The sequence below is a fragment of the Molothrus aeneus genome, chromosome 3 (assembly GCF_037042795.1).
Source record: "Molothrus aeneus isolate 106 chromosome 3, BPBGC_Maene_1.0, whole genome shotgun sequence".
Taxonomy (NCBI): domain Eukaryota; kingdom Metazoa; phylum Chordata; class Aves; order Passeriformes; family Icteridae; genus Molothrus; species Molothrus aeneus.
The window spans coordinates 588,412-608,871 of NC_089648.1; the positions used below are offsets into that span (position 1 = coordinate 588,412).

The following is a 20,460-nucleotide window of genomic DNA, read 5'->3' on the forward strand; positions in this document are numbered from 1 at the left end:
GCAGCAAAAGCTGACTCTGCCTCATTAGCAAAGAAAACAAAAAGCAGAGAAGGATTAATATAGCCTTGCAGCCTAAATGCTTTTGTGACTAGAGAAGAAAAAAAAAGCTAGGTTGGAGGGAATTCCACCTCCTTTTCCCCTGAGAACTCTTACTTGAGGGCAAAAAAAACCCAAAACCCAAACAAATCTTGTATCTGTGTGCTTGTGTGCATATGTATTTAGAAAAAGCCAACATCCTTTTTGTATCCTCCAGGGCCTTACCACAGAGCATGTTTGCAGTGAATTGAGGAATCTGAATATTCTGAAGAATGTTTCTGTTGAATATTCCATCTATATTACCTGTGAGCCTTCCCACTTGGCAAATAATGAGATCCATGTTGCTATTGTAAGTATTCCTGAAATATTTTTAAATGTCTTAGTAGTTAATTGCTTGGATATGTGTGTAACACGTGGATTTCATAAAAATATTAATTCCTGGCTTTGTCAGCACTTCTTGTGGTTTAGTTTCCATCCTGATACCCTTTAAGAACAGGAAAGGAATTCTGGTTACATGTGTGTACCTGAAAGCTGCCATCTGCAGGCACTTGTTATAGGAGGAGTAAAACATTTCTCTGTTACACTCTTGCTTTAGGGGGGTTTTTGGTCTTTTTAAGGATGAGGACTAGAATTCAGAGTCGTTAGTTTCTGCCCACAGCAGGCCATTTTGCTTTGATTCTGTTTGTTATAGATGAACAGGAGCAAGAGCCTTCACTGCCTGTTAAGGTTTATAAATAGCAGGTTCCCCTGTGCATCTGATGTGGTGCTTGGTGTTAACTGTGTGCCTCCTCCTGCAGTCTGCAGAGGACATTGGGGAGGATGAAAACCCCATCAAAGACATCACAGATAAGATCATCGACCTCGTCAGTAAGCGCGACGGGAACAACACGCTGATCGCTGCTGTCGCCGAGGTCAGGGTGCAGCGGCGGCCGGCCAAGAGCAAAACAGGTGAGCTGCTCCTTGGCCCCAGCTCCTGCAGGGCCCCTGCCAAGGGCAGAGCCTGTCCTCCCCTTGGACACTCCCAGAAACTCCCTGTTCATCAGGAACAATGGGGAGGCTTTGCACACAAGGTCTTTTCATTGCTAAAAACCCTAAAAAACTTGCCAGAAGTTTGCTAAGCCTGGAAGAAGGGCTTCCATGCTCCTCATGGAGAAAGGCGGGAAGTAACAAGGCGTAGGAACTGAGATTTGTTTTCTGTGAGACATCCCAAAGTGTCCCCCGTGGTCTGCAGCAGGACTAACTGTCTCCTGTCTCTTGCAGATTTCCTGGTGCCCTTGCTGAGCTCGGTGCTGACAGTAGCCTGGATCTGTTGCCTGGTCACCGTGTTTTACTGGTGCATCCGAAAGCGCCGGAAGCAGAGCAGCCACACCCACACGGCCTCTGACGACAACACCACCAACAACGTCAGGGAGCAGCTGAACCAGATCAAAAACCCCATTGAGAAACACGGAACAAATACTGTCCCCATTAAAGACTACGAAAACAAAAACTCTAAAATCGCCAAAATAAGGACACACAACTCTGAGGTGGAGGAGGATGACATGGACAAGCACCAGCAGAAGGCCCGATTTGCCAAGCAGCCAGCCTACACTTTGGTAGACAGAGATGAAAAGCCCCCCAACAGCACCCCTACAAAACACCCAAACTGGACAAATAAACAGGACAACAGAGACTTGGAAAGTGCACAAAGCCTAAATCGGATGGAGTACATCGTATAGCAGACGGTGGGGTGCTGCCATGCAGGGCCTTTGAGTATCAATATAAAGGCACTCAAGAGCTTGTAGTTCTTAAACTGTTGTGTAATATTTGAGTCTAAGGCTATTATTTACTTAGAATCCCTGTGTTAATTTAAGTTTGGACAAGCTGGCTTACACTGGCAATGATAGTTGCTGTGGTTGGCTGGAATACCAAGTGCTGCATTTCACATCTATGCAAAACTAGTCAAAAGTGCCCTCCTGTAAATTCAGCTGCAGCTGATCCATCACAGAAACGTTCCATAAGGTATTACATAGCCTTATTACTCTTCCTTAGTGTTCTTTTTTTTTCTGCCAGAAGTTCCGATTTATACAGTTTCTTTAGAATAATACATTTTATTTATATTTATTGAATTTGAGTTTTTTGTATATTGGTTTTATGGTGACGTACAACTAGTTCTGTATTTGAAAGTGCCTTTGCAGCTCGGAACCACAGCAACTATCAAAAATAAGTTTATTATTTATTTTTTTATTGTATTTTTGTTGGGGGCGGGTGGGGGGAACTTGTCAGCAGTTGCTGGTAAATGAAGAATTTAAAGAGGAAAATGTGTCAAAAATAGAAGTTTGTATAGATATGTAAATAATTCTTTTTTTATTAATCACTGTGTATATTTGATTTATTAACTTAATAATCAAGAGCCTTAAAATATCATTCCTTTTTATTTATATGTATGTGTTTAGAGTTGAAGGTTTTTGATAGCATTGTAAGCTCGTGGCTTCTCTATTTTGAATTTATTTTCTTGTTACATGTTGCCTATATGCCAAAACTAAGGTGTTCTAAAATAGTTTATTTTTAATAGGATGGGCTTTCATGCCTTGATGCTGGTTTTTGTACAATGTCAAACGTTTGAAACACCTTCCATAGTATCACTTTAAGACTATTTGTAAGTACTGACTGAGGCAGTTTAGAGAGAATTAGACTAGAAATTTTTTTTTGCTGCTTTAGACTTGAAAACTGAGTGACAGGCAGATAAATCTGCTAAGAAGCAGTTTAAGGGAACAAAACGGAGCTATTACTTTATGTAGATGAAATGTGAGTGGTTGCATGTAATTAAAAATATCAAATTAGCGTGTGAAGTTGGAAACACAGCAATCTTATTTTGTAAATTCTAATTATTTTTTTCTCACCATGAATATGTAATACTGAACCACTTGTAGATTTGACTTTTTTTGTAATCTACTGCATTTAGGGAGTATTCTAATAAGCTAGTTGTTGAATACTTGAACAGTAGAATGTCCAGTACGATCACTGTGTAGGTTTGCCATAGATTACACTGCCCGCCTTAACAAGTGAGGAAATCAAAGTGCTATTACGATGTTTAAGATCAAAAGGCATATAAACATAGTCATCTCAGTGGTTAACCATTGAGATCATGAAGATACCTTGTATTGTGATATTAGTGTTATATGAAAATGCATCTTTGATGTGTTGTTCCTGGCAATAAATCTTGAAAAGTAATATTTATTAAATTTTTTGTATGAAAACATAAAAGAGCGTGGAGATTATTGAGCTTGGAGGCGCTCCCGGCCAGTCAGTTGTGCAAAAGCAGGGGCAGGTGCTGCTGGAGGTTTCCAGGCCCTGCCCCTGCCTTTGGTGGAGTCAGTTTTTTGTTAGATGATGACACGTTCCCCTCTGGCTCCCGGTGGCACCGAGGAGGTCTGAAAGCAGCATGTCCCTTGTTCTCACTGCCTCTTGGCCAATGTCCCTCGGTGCTCTGAGAGGGTGCTGTGGCTGCACCTGTGCAACGAGTTTACCCTGCATGGGCCAATGAGCTGCCCCCAGATAGGAACCAAATCTAAGTAGCTAGGCAAGCTCCAAAGTGCTGACCTGGATGGGAAGGGATCCATAGATGATGCTGATTTCTAATGGGCAAAAAGTGCTTTGTAAAGCATAAAATAAACTCTGAAAGTATTCAACATGATGGCTTTGAATGCTGAACTAATGCTGCCCCTCCCACCTATGGGCAGGGGCTGGCTGGCTCAGGGTCTGCTCTGATTTTACCATGTTCTGATGAAGCTGCAAAACTGTTCTGCTAAGGGCCTACTGCAAAGCTGAAGGAACAATTAACTGTGTAACAAGTTCATTGAAAAATAGTTAAACCAACCTGCTGCAAGGCTAGGCCTTTGCATCTGTATTTGTTTGTAATAATAAACAGGTATTTTATATACAGATTGCTGCGGTATGAATACACTGAACGCTAACAAAACCTGAGAGTGAGAAATACTTTCTTCTGTACTTTTTTTACAGCTGTCAAAAAAAATTTGATAAAATCTAATTAGTGTTACTTTTTATTTTAAACTCACTTTAGAAGATTTCCATCGTGGCTACTCTACTTTGGCTGGGCGCTGCTTTTACTCTTCACACTCACACTACACGGCGCAGGTACTGGAGCCTGTTTAGTTTACTCCCTCCTGAAGGAGAAGTCAACACCATTAGCTTCAGCTGACCACTTCAATAATTCCTCATCAAACAAATCCCACGAGTATTTATTTCCCTTTGTTCCCTGACTTCTAAATCTGCAATAAAGCAAACACGTCATGTCCAAAAAAGCTACTTAAAGATAATGGAATCTTCCACCTGCCTCCAAAGGGCAAAGCTGGGCTATTCCCTGACTGCTTTCCCGTACTTTTAATGCTGAATTAACCATCTTCCTGCTGTCTACTGTTCACATGGGTCTCAAATTCAAGGATACAGAAACTTGAGTCCCTCATCCAAAGGGCTCAAACGTAGCTGAATTTATAGGGATTTCTAAGAGTCTGCCTTCTATTACCCAAAAAATAATTAAAATAGGGCATTTGCTATTTATGAGAACAATAGTTGTCAGGCTTCTTGAAAACCTACTGAGGCCATTTCTAGTTACAGACTTAATCATTTAACAATGTGTACATGTAGTGACAAAGCTGTTTAGGTCTCTGAAGACTCAGTGAAAGCAAAACTTGGGTTCCTCAAGCTTCAAAACATGTCAAAGCCCTGAGCTCAGGGTTCATTTATTTACTTCCAGCCTTTCCTGTGCTCCATGCAGAGGTTTTGCTACTGCAGAGCTCCTCCACACACACCCTGCTTCTCCCCATGGATTTTCCTCACTTCATCACTATCCCATGGTGTTAGAAAATCAGAATCATGCAAGTTGTACAGGGGGCAGTCAGAAAATTCTACACAATTGCCATAATGGTATATTTAATTAATCCTCCTATCTCAGTGGTAACTCCAGAACTTACACTGGTGACTGCAATACAAGAACAATCCCCCAAAGCCCAGATCCACCACCAGGCTGGGGGCTGGTCCATGATGTGGTTTCCGTTGCCATGAAAATAAATAGAAACGTGAACTTTAGGGCTTCCCTCTTAGAATACCAAGGCACATTTATTTTTGTGGAAATCATGCTTTGCCAGTTCACACTTCTACTACTCAGGGAAGATACATTCTGTTTAGTCAGGAGAAGTTTCCACTGCTAGTGTAAGTTCTTTGGATCCTTCACCTAAGCATTTTAAAACGTGTGCTTCCTGAGCTGCCATTTAAGCAGACAAGAAATGAAATTGAAATGAAAGAGAAATGAAATGAAATGGCTCCCCTTAGCACTCTGAGCTTTGCTCTACCTACAGCTAATTGAACCTGCTGAATCTGGGTTTGGTTCAGCCTGGCTGAACACGGCCACATCAAAGCCCTGCACCTCCGCATGGAAAGGGCCCATCTTACGTACAGGTACCTGGGAAAGGTGCTGATGGTGCAGGTTACATCAGCCTTCACACAACACATTCAATGTCACTAGGAATGCCAGCCTCGGGAAGGGCTCCCCCTGCAGTGCTGGCAGGAGCCGAGGGCAGCTGGGAGTGCTGGGACCTGGAGCCCCTCAGGCCAGGAGAATGTGACCCAGGCTGGGGCCCAAAGGTGGGACTGCATCTCCAGCTGTGCCCTGGTGAAACCATTCTGCCTTGCACAGACACACCTCCTGTTCTCACACCAGCTGACACCCGCACAGCAAGAGGTAATGGTATTAATCAGCTCCCTGCCAAGCTGAGATGCACAGGGTTATGCTCCCTGCTGCTCCTTGAAGACTGCCTGCTTCTGCTCCTTATCTGCCAGCCCTCGGGCTGGATCCAGCCCTGCCTCCCAGCTATACAGGTCCAGGGTGCTGCCCTGCCATCTGCAGAGTCACAAGGCAGAGCCTTCATGGTTTTTAAGAGCGCCTGCCAAGATGAGAAGTTCTGACAAGGGAAGTACCAAATTCAGCCTTTTCCTCCCCAGAAGATGGAAGTGATTGTGTAACCTCCCCGTCCCCTTCTAACGGAAGCAAGAATATTTGAGTATATTTAAGAATTTTTTGGCTTCCTCTTTTTTAAGCATTGACAGCAATGGCCATGGTGGTTACTGTTTGCCAGTGCCCACGGAGCTTGCTTGCCAAGATCAGTGATTTCTCCCAGTAGAGGGAAAACCCAGTGAAAAAATCTGTGCGAACTGAACTCCAGTTTCTGGGGTGGACGAGGAGGAGGAGGAGAGGGGTGCAGGCTCTGGATGGCTCAGCAGTGCTTCCCTGGCACTGGGGCAGCAGCAGAGCCACGCGGGATCAGACGGCGTCAGGCTGGAGTCCCAGCCCAGATCTGCCAGAGAGCGCCTTCTGTGATGTGCAAATTGTTTCAACCAGTTTCCCTACAGGGTGGAGAAATAAATCTCTATTCCTTTCATTCTAGCACTATGAGATCATATTAATATTAAAAAGGGGCATGCCCAGCTCTAGAATTAGAGCTCCAGATAGTTTTCTTTAAAGATCTGATGCATACATAAAAAAGATAATTACTATGCAGCAAGTAAGGCAGTTATGGAGCTAGAGTACCGATTCCTACTGCTGTACTAAAAGATTTAACTTGGACAGAATGGGAGCAAATCACTGAAATTGTCCTTTACAAAAGGTGCACTGTCAGCTCTCACAGGAACAGATTCCCAGTTCTGGAATAATTTAAGTGGATAGTAAGGAAGGTAGGACAGTTGTGGCTAATTTCCTGAACAAATTCCAGGTTACGGCTGAAATGCCTTGTGACACTCCATCACTTCCACAACTACTAGGATTTCCCAGCATAAGGCAACACCAAAAAACCAAAAAGTCCCTACCTAAAAATGTCACCTTACTGCCACTGTGTAAAGGATGAGGTCATGCACTACCAGGCTTGACTTTAACTATCTGGGGGAAACAGGTGGACGAAAGGACTCATGCGAGTTGATGAAAGAATTTGCTGCTCCTTAACCAGTTGGCTTTCCCTTGGAAGCAGCTCTTCCCTCCGTGCTGCCCCAGCTGTCAGAATAAGTACTGCCAGCTCCCTCCAGGTTCAGTGGAGCGCTTTGATATCCTCTGATGAAAGGCTCTGTGCGCGGCCGTTCCCTCAGCCCACATCTTCTCCTGCAGCCGGGTTACTGCCAGTGAGTTTATGTTTATTAAAGGAGAAAAAGCACAAAGCAAAGAAGTGAGGAGTGCCTTTTATTAAAGCTAATTTCTGAGGCCAACCCACACTTCCCACTGCTGGCAAAAAGGCTCAGAGTTATTGCCTCTGTTTTGCTGCAGCCTGTTTGAATAGAGAACCTTTCCCTGGGTACTGATAAAGCCACAGAGATACCCACTCCTAGCATGCAATCTGGGAGAGTCTGTACTTCACGTCTTTCTTATTCCAAGTGCAAACAGAAAAATATTTCCCTCCTTTTTTTTTCTTTAGGAAGAAACCATTTTCTAGTCAATAGCCAATGAGATGATGATGTAAATGCCAATTACAACTCATCCAATGCAATCCACATGCTGAGCAGTGAGAGGGAAGGAAGTTCACACTGACCAAAGAAATGCCTTCAGAAGCTACTTAACAGCTCAATTGGTCAAAGCCTTCTGTAGGAAGGAAGGTCTGGGTGCTCACCTGGCAGGTAACACCAGAACCAGCACAAAGCTTAGTACCCACAAGATCTCGGGATACTTAAAACCTTCCTACCCACCAGCACTGGGCAAGGGAGATTTCCCATGAGCTGCTTCCTCTTTATAAATGATTATGTAAAAGGCTGGTCTAGCTTTTGGTATGTGTTTAACCACAGAAGTCCACTAAACAAATATTTTAACTGCTTTGATATAAAGAATAATGGAAACAATCATCTGCACACATTAGAGAGTGTTACACTAGGAAACAACTGTTTCATTATCAGCAAAAGCATAGACCAAATGAACCAGATGATTCATTAAAAATAATAACCCACCAAAGCTGGCTGGTTTAGGATAAAAAATGAACCAAAGGTATTGTTTCTGTGCTTCAGTGGCAGCTTCAGAAGAGAACAGATATTAAGTATTCCTTACTTTTACAGAAAGGTATGCTAGTGCTGCTCAGAAGCAATTAGGTAAAAAGAAAGCCAAGACTTGCAAACTGCTAATTTTACTCCAGCTCAGTTTCCAGTTCCCTTTTTTCCCCTCTAAACCTGATTTAGGAAATCAAATTTGTGGTTCTAGAGCATGTCAGACCACACCTTTGCCAGTCCTCTGGGTGCAGGTGGATGGGTGATAAAGAAAAAAGCAAAGTCTGAGAAGGTGACCCTGGGCTTGAAGCAGAGAGAAGAGAGAGACATGGACACAGCCTGGGTGTCCCAGAAGCCCAAAGCACCACCAGGTTTACAAAAGACCAGCTGGTGTAAAAGTCCTGCTGCACAGACAAAAGAAAGCGCAGGCCTGAGCAGCAACACCTTCTAAAATCCAGAAATGACTGTGAATTCAAAGCCTTTTCCCTAAATAGCTGCATTTCTGAGAGGATCCAATAAACAACTTTTGATAGTAACGAAGCTCAAAAATACACAGCTCCACAGAGTCTAGAACTTATCAAGACAGAAAGGACAAAAGGAATAATGCCACTGTGGACTTGTGAGAAAGCCCAGCTTTGTTCTGACACTCTCAGCCTCTAACACCCTCCATCACCTTTCATCTCTCACTGCTGCATGACCACTGCTTCGAAAGGGAGATGTTCCCCGGCAGCAGAGAAGAGATAAAACCAGCATTTTAAGTAACATAACAAAATATCCTAAAGGAAAAATCAAGTGTTCTTGCCTACACAGACAACGGTTTAACCTACCTAAGCCCCCTCTAAATGCATGACCTTCATTTGAAAGGGTACAGGCAGGTATGTTCTTCAGTCAAGATTAAAACTAAATGTAATTATAAGGTTAATACATATACATATATATATATACACACACATATATATATATATATATATATATATATATATATACACACATAATAACAGTGGTGATGAAAGCTGGTGTGACAAAAACTAGATGTGGTTGTCCTCTGGTTTCTGATACTTGAATTATCTATGCTAAGACTTTAATATAAACTATCAAATTATTCTAACTACTCTCATTTTTCTGATAAATGCTTAATTAAATATCCCTGTACCTCTTTCAAGTCCATCAAAAAAGGTGCTTTTTACTCCCTTCCTGGCCCAGTATCTCCAGTGCATAAAAAAGCCAACAGCAAACATACCTCAGGCTCTTCTTCCTCCAAACCAGGTTCTTTGCAGCCTTGGTTTTGCTGGTACTGGGAAAGAGCTTTTAGCAGAGCCTGGAGCTGGGTAAGGATTTGCAACCTGACTGCAAAGCACTGAGAAACATCACCCAAAGAGCTGAAAGAAAAAAGAGAACATGTCCTCCAGACACATGCAGAATCTTCTTCATTTGCAGCAAGAGCAGAAACCACTTCCAGCAGGAGGAAGCCGTACAATCAGCGGAGTCCTGCTGTCAGCTGCAAAGCAGCTAACTCTCATCAGGACCTGGGTTACACCACCAACTCTAATGCTCCTGGATGTGAATCACCTCCTTAACCTCAATGAGGAGATCCACAGTCGTACGTAAATGTCACTGAGATTCTTCTCAATTACTTCACACAAAATCACAGAGCACAGAATATGCTGAGCTGGAAGGGACTCACAAGGACCATCAAAGTCCAGCTCCTGGCTCTGCACAGGACACCCCAACAATCCCACCTGTGCAGGGGAGCATTGTTCAAAAGCCTCCTGAGCTCTGCCAGGCTTGGTGCAGTGACCACTTCTCTGGGGAGCCTGCTCAGTGCCCAGCCAGGTTCTGGGTGGAAAACCTCTTCCTGATACCCAAGCTAAACCTGCCCTGACACAACTTCAGGCCATTCCCTCAGGTGCTGTCACTGTCCCCACACAGAAGAGATCAGTGCCTGCCCCTGCTGTTGCCCTCACCAGGAAGCTGCAGCTGCAGTGAGCTGTCCCCTCAAGTCTCCTCTTCTCCAGGCTGAACAGAGCCAGTGCTGCTCCTCACAGGGCTTCCCCTCAAGGCCTTCACCATCCTCATGCACTCCTCTCAAGTCCTCAAACACCTTTGTATCTTTGTTACATTCCAGTGCCCACAGCTGTCCCCGGCCCGAGAGGCCAGGGCAGAGTGGGACAGTGCCCTCCTGGGCCTGCTGCATGCCAAGGACATGGCTGGCCCTCCGGCTGCCTCAGGGGCTGGGTCACACTGAGCTTGAGAATGATGAAAGAAAATGGCTTATACATTTATTCTACACATTTTAAAAGATAAGCATGAAATAAAAAAGGTACATTTCCTTAGCTCATTAGCATTTAAATTTAAGAAGCAGTGTGAACAAGCACTGTGAAATTAAAATTTATCTTAAAATAAGATTTGACTCTGGTAATACTTCCACATGAAAACCAGTGTGTTGCCCCTGCACACAAGCAAGGCCTCATTTTGAAACATGTATCCATAAAGATGTGCATACATGTTTATATATGAACTTCACCCAAGAACAATATTTGCACATCCAGGTGTAAATATATAAATCTAAATATATAAAAGAAACCTTCATTCTTCCCCAAGACTGAATGCGTGATGACTTGTATCCACAACAAGGGCTAGAATTAAATGTTCATATCAAAACTACACAAGCAGAAACTATAGTTATGTTGAAACTTCTCTAAAAAAGTGGGCCTCAAATCATCAGCTATTAATCCGGGTTAAAGACTTATTTGAAATAAACTTAATTTGCTTTATTGCTGTAAAGATCATGAGAGTAAACCACAAACTTTCTAATATAGAGAAAGGGTTAATTTTTTACTAAAATAAACTACATGCTCAGAAACAAGCAAGATAGCAAATAACTGCAGCTGCAAACAGTCACACAAGGAGTTTTAACTTTTGCTGTTAGCAGCTGATATGACTTTTTAATAGCACTAAATATGTATAAATCTAAAATTTTGCTAAGTAATTATTATTTTATAAGAGATTTTTCTTTCTATAAATATGATGCTGGCTTGTGCAATAATCATGACTAATTCCTAAAGACTTAAAAGGATTACCTGTATTACAGTGCCAAATGACTAAGATCCTTAGTTAACTAAATTTTCTTAATGTGTTCTCTAATTTTGATTTTGTATTTTTATTGTTTTCCATAATTTGAATTGCTTCCTGCTCTTTCCTTAGGCACAACCTTGGCTGACCACCCATGCTATCAAGGCAGTATTTCAGATTTTGACTTCTTAAGCCTTCGCAGTTTTAACTTCCTGAGACCATTTTCCACGTCTTTTTTTCTTTTTTGGGAAAGCTTCTCTGAAGACACGGGGTGCAGCTCTAGACATGATGTTGGCACTGCAGGCAGCTCTTCAGGGGCTGTGCTTGGCTCATTTTGGCTTGTCTGCACTTCAATGCTGCTCACAAAGAGAGACCGGGAGGGGTTTTTTCTCAAAGTCAATGACTTCTTGTCAACCATAGTCTCTGTCACATCTTGCTTTGAAAACAACCTGGAATTAAGAGGTGCCGTCTCCTCCAGGAATGGACCCAAACAGTTTTCCTCACGCTCACTCATTTCTGTATTGATGGAAGTTAAAGGAGTCCCTTCAGAGGACACTTTTGTGAAATGCTCCAACTCTTCCTGTGAACCACAGGTCTGGAGCTGAGCCTGTGCTCTGGTCACTCTCTGGCTTTGTTTAGGAGCCGGCGGCGCTGACTCAGAGCCGCAAGGAGGGCTCTCACTGAGCAGCCTTGCCTCTGGCTGCTCCAGAGAGCGAGGTTTGTGCTGGCTGTGAACCTCCTCTGGCTGTCCCTGATGAACATCCTTTCTCTGCTCTAGCACAGGAAGGCCCAGGCTGCTCTCAGCTGTGTTTGTGCAGTCCTTCAGCAGGCCTGGGCTCCTGCGCTTCACAGCACACTGAGCACTGAGAGAAGGCTCACAGTCACTGTCTCTGTTCTCTGTCTGCAAGTCTGCCCAGCCAAGATACACCTTCTTGGAGTCCTTGCTGATTTGAGGTTTGCTTGCACTACTTCTCCTCGGTTTTGTCCTCTTCACACTGCAATAAAAAGGAATTTTGTTTTTTAAATTAAAAAAAGAACCTTTACTGACTCCATTTACTGTTTTTCCAACTCTGAAACACCACTTGGGCCACCCTCTTTCTGAACATGGAAAAAAATCCCTGTGTATCATCTTGACAAGCAGCAATGTTTGTCTAGTGTGGATAATATCAAGCGTTATCCATCTGATTTTCCACTGCGCTAGGGGAGAGCCCTATTTATTAATGACTAAGCCATTAAGGAGTGAGTTCACACTCTTTTCCAAGAGGCAGGACTGAATTCATTACAGATGTTTAAGGTCAACAGAGCAGAAGTATATTGAATTCCTTTCTGAACTGGCTAGATAAAATAGCATTTCCTAAGTGCCTAAATGATTGCAAACCATTCCCATATATCCACATGCATAATGCATATCTACAGGACAGAGGGGGCAGGCAGGAGAGGCAGTGAGTGCGCCTCTGTGTGAGAGCTCCTAATCTCTATTTTAGAATGTTCCTCTGGAATTTTTCCCAGGACATTTCAAAGCATTGCTTTAAAGTTAACCACTACTCATCTAGTATCAAGCCCATTCATCTGGCAAGAACTTGGGTAATGCAAGTAGATGATATTCTGAAAGGAATTACACAGGAAAATGGGATCACAAGGGACCTGATGGAGTGTCAGTACATAAACACTCCTCAGCAGTGCGTTACCTATGGATCTGGATTTCACACAGCCCATAAGATGAACTTCATGCCCAAGTCCTGAAGTGCATTTGGAGTCTAAACACACAGGTGCTAGAGATGGCCCCAAGCTGAGACCACGTTCTGCTGCACAGCAGCTCCCAGGACAGAGCATCTAACTCCTCTCAAAGAGGGCTCACCCAAAACAGGTAGAGCTGGCATACCTCCAAAGCTAATCTCATTGCTAAAGACAACACAGATGAGACAACAGTGGTAAAAAGAAAAGTTGCCAGAGTTCACAGCAAATCCCTGATTTCACAGGTGATTTGGGGCTGCTGGCATCTCCCACAACCTGGGATGGAGTCCTCGTACCACATGGAGCAGTGACAAGTTCAGCTGATCAGCTCATCCTCCCCATCCATCCAACCAGGGATACTCTTTAATTGTGACTACTGATCCAGAATCTCAAAATGAACAACAAAAAAATATTTGTGAAGTGTTTTTCACCCGATTCAAGCATCACATATTTATTTTGGCTCAGAGCTTCACTCAAGGAAAAACAGCCTGTTTTGACTCTGCCTAGTGCTACGTGTTACATCTATGTGGGTTGTAATAGCTTTCTCCATGCTGTAAAAAACATCAATCATTTTATGTGCTTATCCACACTACAGTAGTAATCTTGCAGTAATTTAAAACAATCTTTTGTAAAGTAGTTTATATTATTTAAAATTTTATATTGTTTAAAATTTTATTTCATAAGCTAGATTCTACCAAATCAAATTTTACCAATTATAAATTCAAAAGCTTATAAAGAATAGTGGCATACATTTTTCTCAGGATATCTTGCTTTATTTGTTCACTCAGACTAATCTTAAGCTTCTTGTTCTCAGCAGATTCAGTAAAATATTCAGACGTCCCATTGGAAAGTTCTTCTTTCTGCTCCAAAAGAAAATACAGGTTTAAAGCATGACACATCAAACTGTGATTATTCAACAGAAAGCTCCATTTCTAATATTAAGATTTACAGCTGTTCTTTATTATTTTGATCTGAGCAGTCTAAAAGAAAATTATTTTTAATCTTTTAATATTTGGGAGCCTAGTCAGTTCCCTCCCCTTGACTCCCAAGCAACATATTTCGTATGCTAAAATACACCGCAAACAAACAACGCTGCAATGTAAAGGACGTAGCTTTCCAAACCATCTGAGGAAACTGTTGGCAAATATTTGACATCTTTGTGGCTCAAACTGTGACAAATGCCAGGAATCTCTCTTGCAGACAGGAGCACGCTTGTCAGTTTTTTTCTGAAGAGACTGACTGGCGCAGTGGTCTATACACTTATTCTCAGAGGAATTCCCATCATTTTCCATACTTACAAAAAACCATACACAGTGTTATTTGCTCATTGAACAAGGCAAGGGTTAAAACTTTTAATTCTAACATTTAAACGCTCACAGCTTGTAGTGGTTGGCTACTACAGGACACCAGGGGAATTCTTTCTGGTCTCAGCTAACAGCAGCACCATCCTTTTACATAACACGAGGTTGGGGCGAGCGGGAGGGAAGGAAAATGCTCTTTTTCTTCAAGCTGTGAGCACTTCCCTTCTCAATGAAACAATCTCAACCAGAGAAGGGCCATTTGCTGATTTCACCATTAACTACTGCACACTCAAAAAAAATATTATCTCTGAGGCCACGGAGGAGAGGAAAAAGAAGTGGTGAAGTCAAGGGGAGAAGAGACTTTGTGCATCTCCTTGTCTTTGAGAGCACTTTTCTCCCTCAGCCCCCACGATGCAGCCTCTGACAGGACTCCCCAAATGCAGGGGAGCTCCAGCCCATTCCTTGGTGAGGCACTGGAGCCAGGTGGTGTGCAAGAGCTGAGGGACACAGAGGCACAAGGCCACAGCCTGTGCATGACCCCTGCCTGGAACACCCCTTGGGAACCTGTCACTTAGGGGAGATCAAGCCCTGCCCATTTTTATTTCTGTTTTAGAGGAGAGGGCAAGGGGACCTCCATGCTCTTTCCAGAAGAAATAGCCAGTGAAAACAGCTTCCTATTTTGCAAGATGATGGAAGGTAGTCAGGCAAAGAAGTAAAGCCATTTTGGCACTTAAAAAAGCTACAGCTGTTCTAAGCCTTCCTCTCAGAGACAAGTTACAAAAATGTGCACATTGAGCCATGTATGAAGTTCTGTCCACTCGTGGTGCAACGAGTCTGTTTACAGCAGGCAGAAAACAGCATACATACAATGTGATCCCAGCCTCAGAAATCAAGCTTAACTAGTTTAATCTGAGGGATTAATTGCTGCTTCTATTCTTGCTGGAGGTAGATTCCCCTAATTTGACTAAATATATTTTCATACTTTGTAAGCTATTAAAGAAAGAAATACTACTAAGATACTTGAGCCCTATACTAATTTTAAGAAAAGGCAGAGACTGCAAAGTCTGTAGAAACTATTTTGATTTCCAGTAACAGCCACACAACTTGGAGGCTGAAGGGTCTTGCACAATCACCCTGCATCAAAGCAGCTGGAGAGCACTCATACTTGGCCAGAGAGCTGGATCCCATCTGAGTTCCTGCTGGGTGGAAAAGGGTAAGGTTAATTCTGTTAAATCTTCTTCAGCCCGCAGTGCACTGACCAGGCCAGGATCAGCAGCCCACTCAGGCAACTCTTGTCACTGCGGCAAGCAAGGCATGGAAAGGAGCCCTTGGTACAAAATCCAGGGGAGGACTGGGGATAGCTCCTGTCCCCATGTACTCCCTACTGCAGGTAAGGAATAAGCCCCAGCTCTGACCTGCCTCTGACTCCAGACCCCGCAGGACTGGGATGGTCCTGCCAGGCTGAGAGGAGCAGACCCTGCAGAGAGGCCAGGATGGCAGAATCACAGCACTTGTGAGTTGAGTCAGGCTGGAGCTAATGGCCCCAAGTTGCAGGGCTAACACATTCCCTTCACTGGCTGTCATCGACCTTTTGTTTTGCTTTCAAATAACTTATCACACAAAGCAGTGACAGAAAGGGTTAAGGCATCAAAAAAAGTAAAAACCAAAATGATTTATATGTGAAACACTTCTGAACATGCCCTCTAAGTACAGTAGATTTTCCCCTCGGAACCACACCCTGTAAGTGCTGTATTTTGAGAGCTGAACAATTAACATAAGGCATATGAGTCAGGCTCTGAAAGACTCTGTGGGAACCAGAGAGCCTTTTGCTATTAGTAGTGATGTAAACTCCCTAAGGCTGGAATAAGTCCACAATAGAAGGCAGAGGGAGTCATAAATAACAACAGTGGGCACTCCATATACTACTAAGACACACAGCCATTATTGGTGATACTTCCTTTATTTTCTTTATTAGACTTAATAATTTTAGTTAATTAAAAAAAAAATAAAACACACACCATCTGTTTTGGGAACACTATTTATTTCCTATGGGAACTTCAGGACTTGCTAAAGAAAGAAAAAAAGCTAATCTGCTCTCATCCTGTCTAGTAATCCCTGATCCCTTTTAGGCAATGAAATAATTAAAGAAAAATATTCCAGGCATAAAAGGGAGGACAGCAGAAGCAGACATCATATAAACAATGACACCATGACAGAGAAAAACGTCAAAGCACCGCCAGACTAGCGACTCGACTCTGAGAGAGCTGCAGGGAGTGGGATCACTGCTAACAAATTAAAACCACATTTCTTGGCAAATTGTTAAAGACAGACATATTTACATTTGTATAGAGACTGGGTGGGCACAAAAGATTAAAATGCTTCTCTAGCCCTTGAACTGCCAAGTTCTATTAGAAATATGTGCTCTTAAAATCCCAGGGTAAGCTCAGTCCTCTTTGTCACTAAAACTGCAGAGAAGGGCCTGCAGAAGTGAAGCTTGCAAAGTCTTACCAGCCTACCTGCTCATGACACTGGCCTCCCCAAACCTGAATTCAAGGTCCTTAACACTTATCCAAAGAAATGTTTGGGGGAAGAAAAATCTCTATCAAAACCTACAGAGAAACATCAGGCACGCTGCTAGGCACAGAACATACTTCCTGTAAGGTTTATCAAATTGAAGATTCCCTTTTTTTTCAGCGATCTTACACCACTTACTACACACTCAAGCTGGAAAAGAAACCCTCAGAACTGCAGAAATGGCATTCACTGCTGTCTCCATCTCTCTCCAGGACAGCTGAATTCAGCAGTACAGCACTAAATATCTGTTAAAGAACTACCCATGGATGGGCACTTGTGAGGGACCCTTACCCTGAAGAGGAACTCATTACCCTGAAGCAGAGTGAAAGCTCTGGCCTTTCCAGCATGACCATATACTCATACAAATACTCTTTTCTTTTTTTGCTTCCAGTCTAATACTGGATTGAAAGAAAATCTTCAAAGTGAACACTGCTGCCCCCCCTTTCCTGCCTCTCTGGTGTCATGCTTGCTTGCTGTCTCTCACTCTTCTCAGTGCCACAAGCTTATAAAGTAAGACTAAGAGATAATTAAATTTCATGTCTGGTTCCCAACCCCATAATACAAAGCACAGTTTTAAAAATGCATTTATCAAAGTGGCTCATCAAAAATACTTAATAGAATACATCAGTGGGTTCAAGAAATCAATTTTTATATCATGGTGGCAAATGGGAGGGGACTATAAAGATAATAAAAGAGGCAAAGCTATGAACTAACGTATTATCCCAGGTCCATACAGTAAAACTAAAATTAGTGAAATGAGTAAGACAGAAACCCTTACTGAGGGGAGCTTTAGGTAAGGTTGCGATTGGATGATTTCTCTCAGTGTCATTCTAAGCTGTATCATGAGCTCAACCATCAAAGATAACCTTTAAGTTTCAGAGGTGTCCTGACAGATGATGGGCAGATCAGAGAGGTCAGACAGGACTCCTTCCAATCTGATAAGCAAAAAGGGCTCCTTAAAGCAAATGAGGAGGCTTCTGAGGGAAGGATGAATCAGACATTACCATCTAACTGATAAAAAAGTGACAGAGACAGGACTTTGGGTCTCGTCTCCTGCCCTCTCCCAACCCACATGAAGGAAAAGCTTCCCACAGTTTCAAGATGCAAATTTTTTTGCATTTCCAATGTAGTGATGCATCAGTCCTGGCAGTTCTACATATGAACTCCAACCACATCATAAAACACTTGTAGAAGTTTTCCAAGTACAGAAATGGATATTAATCTCAACCCAAAATACAGTTCCTTGATCAGATTTGTGGAATATTGCTCTACATTTTAAAGTTGACTGTCCTGCTGTAAAAGTCAGTGAATTCCAGTAAAAGCCATTAAGGTTACACTGGAATACTGGTATTGCCTTTGAAATAAGTATTTCTAAGGAATGCTGGTGGTTTTCAAAAAACTCCAATTTCAATCTTGAAAAGAATGTAACAAACAGAGAAAACTGCATCTGTCCAGGAGGAGCAGAACTGTTCAACCTTCCCATGACCTAGCAGAGAAGGCAAAAATCAAACTCCTGGATGAGCACAGTCTTCATCATCTACCACCAAAATTCCCTTGAAGGTGACACCACAGATTTTCAGTCCTGCTGCTCAGGAGACCCTCTGGTCTGCACTATTTAGTCCAAGCATTGGCCCAGTCTGTTATAAGCCCCTGTGATACGCATTCCACTCAAAACACAAGGTGTGAACCCAAGTTTCTCACTCAATACATAAGTCCTGGCAATTACAAACATTCCAAAGGTCCCCCAGGCATCACCAGATTAGCTTAAAGCATTTGACTTCTATGAGGAAAATGCCTTCTTCCTTTTGAAGTATTTGGTTCAGATTTTAACTGTATTTCACATATAGGACGAGTCCCAGACTGTTCTGAGTGTTGGAAATTCAGAGCTCTCTAGATTTGCATTTGAACACCCACTAAAGAAGAGAAAATAGAAGAATTCCTGCTGTAAATGGCAGAGAACAAATGAAATGTGATTCTTCCTAAAACTTAGGAGCTGCAGGGGGGCCTTTTTATAAATCAGACCTATGTGTAACACAGGAAGCAAATACCCCATCACACTTTCTAAAGGCACAGAAGTGCTCCCAAAATAACTGATTTATTTACATACTGAGCAGCACATGACACTGGCTGTGTGCATTTGCTTGAAGGCAAGAACTGCTAAAATTAATGTTAAGTAATTGAGCTATTAATCATTCTGATTTTATACACTGATGCTACAAGACTCAGATTCTATCTTCAGAGAAAGTGTCCACTGATAAGAAATGGAGGAGTAGACAACAGCTTTTCAACCAAATTAAGTTCTCTCAATGACACTACAGAAAAATCTAAAGCATAGTGACAGTGGATTTTTACCTTTTTAAAGGAAACCATTGTTTTGTAATCATGCATCTTCAGACAGCCATTTCCATCAATTTTTAGGTTCCTGACTCCAGTAATTATGAAAGAGGATGTGCATGTGAGACACACATTTCATGCTTGAAAGAGCTTTTCATAAAATAAGGGAATAGCAATTTGCTGTGGCGCTTGACCCCTTTCTCCAGCTTACAAATCAAGAGAGAATATCTGAGGCAGGCCCTCCTGTAATCCTGTACTACAGCTTTCCACAGGCTGGCATGAGGATCCTCTGTGTGCCTACCAAACCTCACTGGCAGCCAGTGCAGATGTCCCTCAGCATCACCAAAGCAAACTGCATTTGCCCTGGCATAGCATGGGTTATATGACATAGGAGAATACTCCTTGGAGCACATGATGTGTACAGTGTGATTCAGATGCCCAACACTTGGATATTTACAGGAAAAAAATCTGGAAAAAAAATACATCAATTTTATGCTCTTTTGTTGTTTTTGTGCAATTACAATATGCAGTAACACCCGGAGGAGATGTTGTAAAGAATAACTAATGCTCTTGATCCCACTGGTTACACAAACCCAAAATATGTAAAACAAGAATAGCACAGCTCAGGAAATAATTACTGTTCAACAGTTTAATGTTTTAGCTTGGTTTCCGAAACCAACACCAGTACTACCACCCTGAAAACCCCCAAGACTTCTGAGCCCACACTGGGGATCTGTCCCTCCAAATAATTTCAAATAATTACAAATTGTTCAAAAATCCTGCCGTGAACTTTACCATCATATATTTCACTTCCCTGTTCAGTCAAGTATAACTTCCTATTAGTTCTAAGAGATTTCTGCTGAAGACTGAGGAACAGATTGCTCCTTAAAACAATTTTTTAAAATCCTGTCAAATATTTTTTGCCCAACAGGAGTATCAAGAATTATTATCAAAACCTTAAGTAAGTTAATCCTTTTCAAATCCCAGAGCCACCAAAATCTCACAGATTTACCACAGACAAATAAAATCTTTAGCTCCCTGCAGTTTAACACAAGCCCTGCCAGCCTCCCCCCACCTCTGCCGGGGTGCCCGTCCTCTCCAAGCCTGCAGAGAGGAAAGAGCAGAGAATCAGGTCAAATCCACATGAAGTACCAGCATAAGCTGTGACAGAAACAGTGAGAGGGGAGAGGAAAATGAGGGAGGTGAAAGGATGATGACAGATGATAGTATCTTAAATAACCACAAAACTTTGACAAATGGGATCTTGTGAACGCTGCTAAGTAGTGAGATTTAAATCAACTGGAGGACTCGTAAAAAGCAACTACCAAAATGAGTAAAAGATTACTCAATTTGTCCCTACTTTTTGAGGATTGCTTCATATGGAAATAATTTTACA

At 42.4% G+C, this 20,460-nt stretch overlaps 2 protein-coding genes across 2 annotated transcripts in view; one reads left to right on the forward strand and one right to left on the reverse strand.

Moving 5' to 3' along the window:
* JAG1 (jagged canonical Notch ligand 1) overlaps nt 1-3,960 on the forward strand; it is a 36,200-nt gene extending 32,240 nt beyond the window's left edge. The window contains exons 25-27 of the mRNA XM_066547772.1: nt 254-385; nt 834-984; nt 1,297-3,960. Of these exons, the coding sequence (XP_066403869.1) occupies nt 254-385; nt 834-984; nt 1,297-1,754 (741 nt within the window). The 3' untranslated portion in view covers nt 1,755-3,960. The remainder of the gene's footprint in view (nt 1-253; nt 386-833; nt 985-1,296) is intronic.
* Nucleotides 3,961-10,865: 6,905 nt separating this feature from the next.
* SLX4IP (SLX4 interacting protein) overlaps nt 10,866-20,460 on the reverse strand; it is a 69,755-nt gene continuing 60,160 nt past the window's right edge. Inside the window, exons 8-9 of the mRNA XM_066545996.1 lie at nt 13,606-13,715; nt 10,866-12,116 (exon numbers count right to left, since the gene is read on the reverse strand). Of these exons, the coding sequence (XP_066402093.1) occupies nt 11,282-12,116; nt 13,606-13,715 (945 nt within the window). The 3' untranslated portion in view covers nt 10,866-11,281. The remainder of the gene's footprint in view (nt 12,117-13,605; nt 13,716-20,460) is intronic.